Here is a 6,895-nt window from a genome sequence, read left to right as displayed (position 1 = left end):
CGGCGACATGCTGGGAGTGGAGAAGATGAACGGCGACGAGTAAGGGATCCAGCGGCCAGATTGCTTTTTCTGGGTTTTTTTCATAGGTTATATTTCCACGCAAGCGGCATTTGAGCTTCACACATTTTTATTGGGACTAAATTTTTGGTGTTTAACCCTTCACACTTTGATTTGAGTTGAAGTGTTCAATAGGTTATAAGCTTAGATAAGGTGTCAAAATGGAAACTGAAACCAAGTTTAAGGGGCTGTCTAGGTATTTGGCCTTTTTCTAATCATAGAAAAACTTCAGTCGGGTCTTATATCATTCTAATTCTAAAATTAGAACATCAAAGTGCAATAGACTTATTTTTATTCATGTCCTTGCATTGTTGTCCCACACCTCAAATTGATTCATTTTTCCCTGGCCATTAACAGCTGCTAAAAAACAGAAATAATACTGTCCTCCAAATACAGAACATCAATTGACCCTCTTGTAAAGTGCACATAATAAGACATTTAAATTCTCAACTGAGAAACAAGAATAGCAGGATTGAAAATAGTGTCTCTTTAACAAAAATCATTCTGCCTCAAATATTTACTCTCGTGCCTGCTATATTTAACTCTTCCTCCTTCATGTCTTCTCGCTAAGCAGCTCAAGCTGTTGCTGCTTTAAGCCTAGAACTGACTGCTTCCCACGACGCGAGCTTCTCCATAAAGATGGATATGTAGTCAGGCCGCCGGTTCTACAAGCAAAAGATGGTAGTGCTACCGTTAAGAGAGTTCAAACATATGTCTTGAGGAAAATATTTTAGTTTCATCAGCTAGGCTTACCTGAAAGTCCAGATAGTAGGCATGCTGCAATGTCAAACACAAAAGTAAAAGAATAAGACATCACTTCCTAAATCATTTCAACCCCCCGCCTTCCAAAGGGAGACAGAAAAAAAAAACCCAAATTCAAATAGATTTAAGACAAGTGAGCTTGTGCGGCTTACCTCCCAAACGTCTATGGTGAGGAGCGGCTGCAACCAAAACCACAGTTGTGAGATTTCCACTATAATATTAACTACTAGGTACGTAAGATAAAATCCCCATGAACAAAAGAAACAGAGAAGCACATGCTATACTCACTGTGTAACCCAAAACAAGAGGATTTTCAGCATTAGGAGTTTTCACCAAGGCAAGCTTTTTCTCCTCAGGTTTGTCTACAAAGTAAGCAACAAATGCATCACTTTTCAGCTATTTGGCTCAATTTAAACAAAAGGGTTACACAGACACATAGATATGCAGATCAAAGGCAAAGAATTTCTCACACGCGAGCCAGGCCCAACCAGAGCCAAATTGTGTTGCCGCAGCTGCCTTAAATTCTTTAACAAATGCATCATAGGAACCAAAGTCTCTGTTGATTAGTTCTAATAATTCACCAGATGGCTCTCCTCCTCCGTTGGGCTTCATTGATTCCCAGAAAAACTGATGATTCCAGGCCTGTAATGCGAAAGAAGATATAATAGGACTCAGCAAGTCGGCGCTTGACATGTAAAAATAGCCAAAAGTGCATAAACCACAGTTATAGTCCTGTGTATAACAAGTCAGTCTATTGCATAAACCAACAGACTGAGTTGTTATAGTCAATGCCTTACTTTGATAGCTTAAAACTGTGCATTACAAGCAAATACAGCAATCAAATCTTAAGTTTCCGTCAAAGACTTGGAGCATATAGAAATGAAATATTAGACTCTTGTAAAGAAACTTCTTTTATGGCTATACCAAAACGATTCAGAAATCATTGATAAGGTACTTGATTGTATATAACCAAAACCTCTTTACTGGGCAAGTAAATTAACCACTTGGGAAGCCTCTCAAGTGGTTAAACAAAAAAGGAGGGGAAGGGGAGAAGTGTAGCTTTACCTGAGCAGCATTGTTGAATGCTGGGAGGGGAGCACCTTTGTTATATGTAACAAGTATTATGTCTTCTAGTGTCTTTCCATCTAGTTCTGTTCCGTCTATTTGCTTGTTTAAGTTGTCGACATAAGCCCTGTGATGCTTCCCCCAGTGGAATTCAAATGTTCTACTACTCATATGAGGCTCCAAAGCATCCTATGTCATATTCAGAGGTCGAATATATTAGTGTATGAAGAAGACAGACCGAACTAACAGAGAAGCCGGCAGAAGAGGGAGAAACAAAGAGGGGGAGGGGGAGGGGGAGTTTTTACATTATTAACAAATTGTAAAATTTGCATCCTTCTACAAATCATTAGCGAGTAACAACAACAACAACAACTACTACTACTACTACTACTATTACTACTAAACTGCTCCAAAAAGTGAAAAATGAATCCTAAGAGGCCTTAATATGCATGTCTCAGTCAAATACATCAAATGAATCAGGATTTGAGAACAATATTACTTTGAAATGACTTTCTTAAATATCTATAAGCATTAAGTGATATAAATATGATATTCATCTTAGAGGAAAACTATGATATGCAATGGAACTTCTTCACACCCTACACTAAAACTGAAAATATATGATAGGAGAGTTTCATGCTGGAGAGACAAACCTACCCAAAATGAGGAGCAATAAATTGGCATCATTTAGGCCACAACGAAAACCATTTTCCTTTGAGGGATCTTAAATCCCAAAAGTTGAGATCTAGTATCATCTAATTGGATTATATGGATTTAGGAATAGAGTCCATCATTTTACATCATTAAGGTCACTATGCTTCTAATTATAAATGCTTACTCGGGAACAAGGTTTAGTTAAAAATTTTGGAACACATAATACAACAATTATAACAACGCCTCAATCTCAAAATAGTTGCCGTGGCCCGTGAGCTATTTAAATTTTCTATATCAATTCTGCTCGACCTATTTCATTACAACACCCAAACAATTAAGAACATATGAACTCAAAAAAAAGAAAGGTGTATGAAGTTTGAAAAATTACCATGGGATAAGGAGGAGGCTGGAGTTCAAATTTAGCTGTTATTGTGCCAGAACCAGCTTTTCTTGCAAACTGTTTTCACCGTAAACTTTATTAGTCAAAGAAAAGACAATTATTATTGGCTATGTCATCTAAAATATATACGCCAGAAATACCTTTTGAGTTCTCAATTGTAGGCTCTGATGAGATGACCCATGAAATCCTGCATCATTGATAAATAAAACATCAAACTACTGCATTTAAGGGTGAGAAAAGGTAGAAAAAAGGAATAAAAAGTTGACCTAGGCGGGGAAGAAAAGCAGAGCTCAGTGAATTAGCAGAAGCAGTGGTAGCGGCCATCATCATCACTTCTGACTTCTGATTTTGTTTACTGAAAGTTAGCGAAGATGGAGTTCTCTAGATTTTGCTTTTGTGGGATGTAAAATGTTGGCTCTTTCAATGATTTCAACGTGTCGACATTATGAGTTATGCAATTTCATAAATTATGTGGTGCCACATTCAATTGTGTAGTACACTCTAGTCTGTGTAGTACACACTTCCACCAGTCCTATTAAGACAATTCCTTTTTAAACAAATTGTGTCAGATAATGAGGTGCATCTAGCTAAAATATGATAATAATATGAATATTTTTTCCCTGTGATTAGAGAATATGTCACGCGAAAATATTTCTTATTTTACTATATAATATAATAGTGTAAGAAATAATTTTTTGTTTACTCGTAAAACAATACAGTTGAATTTATATGTGGTTTATAGACAAACGAACCGATTTGATCCCAAAATGATAAATAAATTAAATAAGAATATAAGATTTAGCGTGAAATCAAGATAAGACAGTAAATAGTTTGGCTCCGGGAGCAGAGCTTCCGAAAGCAGAAATAACGATATTAAGAAGCAAGAAAATAAAGTGTTATTGAGCTTTGAATACTATATAGTATAAATTTGTTAGAAAATCTGTATCGCTACAATGGTTGTTGGAATCCTTATTTACAGTGGCACCTAGATAACAACGTCCTAGGATCAAGCCCCTCTTAAATGATAATTATGGGGGCATTGAATAATGTGTAACGGCAGACTATGAATGTCACATTCTCTATAACTGATTATTGTATTTAATACTGCAGAACACTCTTTATTGAATTTTGTCGGGTGACTGGTATTCACCTATCATGAGTAACATTCCCTTTGCGGGCTTCCCGATGCCAGCCGAGACTGCTGCCCCTGATCTTCACTTTCACCTGTCTTGCTTTTCATTTATTTCTTGTTCCACGTGTCACTCTATTACATGAGCATTTAATATGAACCAATTTTATCATATACAGATAGTCCCCCTACTTTCCTGTAGTACATCCCTGTGTCATCGGGAAGTTGGTAAAAATACCTTTCTTGGTGGAAAATTTACTGACTCCCTCTGAAAAGTTTCTGACGCTTGATTAGACGCATGTATCTCCCCATTTAATGCCCCGAACACGCGTCATCCCACGATTCAGCAATACTTTCACTGGTTCTCAAGGTAGTCATGGCCACGATTTTAGCCGCCTATTCCTTTACTTATACGCTTCCATCTTGTTCTCTTACACTTCATAATTTTTCAAACTCTCTCAAACTTTCTTTACTCCGCTCACCTTTACTTTTAACCTCCTTCTTCAAAGAAATACTTCTTCCTTCTGCTAATTATGGCCTCATCTTCTAGAAACTCTAGTTCTTCAAAGAACAAAGAAAACACCGATGATACTGCTCCTTCTACGGTGAGCACCATTATCCCAGAAGGCTTACTACAACTAAGGACTTCGAAGAGAAGTACCTCACTGCTAATCCCTACATATGGGTTGTAGGTGTATATCCTTGTTCTATCCATCATTTCAGCATCCCAGCTGTGAAGGAAGACTGGTTGTCAAGATTTGAACATCATCGTTGCTGACCTAGCGAAGCGGGTGACCTTCTCCAAGAAGGGTTTTACGTACATTTACACTTACCTCTTCACTTTGAGCCCGTTTTCATTGAGCAGGGGGCTTGATTCCGTTATCTTGGAGTTTTGCTTCCGTTACCAAGTCTGCTTGGCACAGGCGAGCCCTTCTGTATTACGGACATGTGATAAGTGAGCCCGAGTATTATGGCTCGATGGGTACCCTATGTGGATTGATGTGATGGGATCGGGTTGCACGCACACAACGGTACAATGATGAAATGTGACTCTTTATTCCTATTTCGTGTATTTTGATTTCACCTTATTGAAGATAGTTCATAGTAAAATGCTAAAATTTCCCTGTCTTCTTAACTTGCTTAGTAGTCTTCTTATTTAGTTTTTTTACTATTATCTGTCATGTCTGAATTACTAATTATTGGTGCACGGAATCGGGTTGTGTGAGGCTCCATATGATTATTGTTGGCACTTATCGGTGGGGCTGCTTGTATTGGTTGAGATGAGGTTTCCAGACCAGAGATTTGCACTATTCTATTGGGATGAGGGAGGTTTGGAAGAATAATACTATATGTTGTTGAGGATTTGGACAATGGCCCTAGTCGGGCGAGTGAGTTTCTTGGCTTAATGATCAGATAAGTGTTTAAGCGGTTATGCGTGTTTCGTTTATCATTGGTAGGGTATGAAGGTTTTGAACGAGGTTCTAACCGATAAGAGGTTTGCTACCGGCACCGGATTTGTTTATGGGCAGTAATGGTGGTCATTAGTTCCTACTGTGAGTGCCGAATTAATGGGGTATCTCATTTGATTACATCCTGGGTTATGGTTATGACTAGATACAGCTTGTTCAGGCTTATACAATGCGCAGATGTGAGATTCGGGTCTTGTAATGAATTCGGGATGTTAGAGATTGGGTTCTAAGATTTAAGGACCAAGGTTGAAGTAAGGATCTCTAGTTATGTTACATTGGCAGGCCTATATGGAGCAGGGTGACGTGGGATCACCCCCAGATATATGCATAGTAGGTTACACTGTGATTTGATAGCTTCAGAATGACTCCTGGCACGTTCGAGGATGAACATATGTTTAAGTGGTAGAGGATGTAACGACCCGACTGGTCGTTTTGAGCATTTGCACTTCGCTCGGTAGTTTACGGGCGTGAGTAGCTCTGTATGATGTATTTTGACGCTCGATAGTTTACGGGTGTGAGTAGCTCTATATGATGTATTTTGACTTATGTGAATTGTCGGTGTCACACCTCCTTTTTACCTACACCCCCGAAAAGGGGTATAAGGGAGTTTTTCCAATTTAAGGACAGTCGAAACAGGATTTAATTATTAAAAGATTCAGAGTCGCCACTTGGGAAATTTATGGCATCCCAAGTCACCGGTTCAAATCCCGAATTGAGGAAGTTGACTCTATTTACGGTCTGCTAATACAGAAATCGGGGTAAGAAATTCTGTTAACCCGGGAGAAGGTGTTAGGCAGTCTCGAGTTCCGTGGTTCTAGCACGGTCGCTCAAACTATTACAATTGGCCTATTATCCGATTTATTACATGTTTTAAACCTATTGTGCATTTTTTAAACTCATTAACCGCTTTTGATTATTTTAGGAAGATTCAACGTTATTTAAAACATGCCTTGAACCACGCCACATGAAATCTACCCGCGGCTCGCGACACGTTCTATTTAACGTTGTTGGAAATTAGAGTCGGGTCACATGAAATGCACACCCGGATTTATAACATGTTTATTTCTATTATCATTATTCAAAATTATGGTAGGGTCACATGAAATGCACACCCGAGTTTAATTAATGACTACGTCACGACTACCGTACCCGTAGCCTACGTATAAGAAACAAAAGCTAGACTTTTGCCATCAGAGACACCAAATTGTAAAGTGTAAAGCTAGGCAAGTAGAAACACTACTAATACAATTTGGTTCATTTGTCAAATCATGATTAGAGAGCAATTGATGAACCAAGAGATGCAAATAGCCAAATAGGATCAGAAACTATAAGATTAGGAATAAGCTATACATGAACATG

The 6,895-nt window shown here is 38.3% G+C and overlaps 1 protein-coding gene across 3 annotated transcripts; it reads right to left on the bottom strand.

The window, feature by feature from the left end:
- Nucleotides 1–385: 385 nt before the first annotated feature.
- Nucleotides 386–3,466, bottom strand: LOC107767307 (superoxide dismutase [Fe], chloroplastic). 3 transcript variants are annotated; one of them, XM_075225286.1, is made up of 9 exons: nt 3,205–3,466; nt 3,079–3,125; nt 2,927–2,995; nt 1,885–2,073; nt 1,290–1,461; nt 1,108–1,181; nt 972–998; nt 811–834; nt 386–722 (listed from the first exon to the last, which is right to left on the bottom strand). In XM_075225286.1, the coding sequence occupies exons 1-9, from the start codon at nt 3,266–3,268 to the stop codon at nt 633–635; spliced, it is 756 nt and encodes a 251-aa protein (XP_075081387.1). In that variant the 5' UTR covers nt 3,269–3,466; the 3' UTR covers nt 386–632. The 3 variants fall into 3 exon arrangements, with proteins under 3 accessions (XP_075081387.1, XP_075081388.1, XP_075081386.1); XM_075225287.1 differs by lacking the exons at nt 811–834; nt 972–998 and having other exon boundaries at nt 386–744; nt 1,085–1,181; XM_075225285.1 differs by lacking the exons at nt 811–834; nt 972–998 and having other exon boundaries at nt 386–744; nt 1,095–1,181.
- Nucleotides 3,467–6,895: the final 3,429 nt, after the last annotated feature.

Source organism: Nicotiana tabacum, chromosome 11, assembly GCF_000715075.1.
Source record: "Nicotiana tabacum cultivar K326 chromosome 11, ASM71507v2, whole genome shotgun sequence".
NCBI lineage: Eukaryota > Viridiplantae > Streptophyta > Magnoliopsida > Solanales > Solanaceae > Nicotiana > Nicotiana tabacum.
This window is presented reverse-complemented; position numbering and strand designations above follow the sequence as displayed.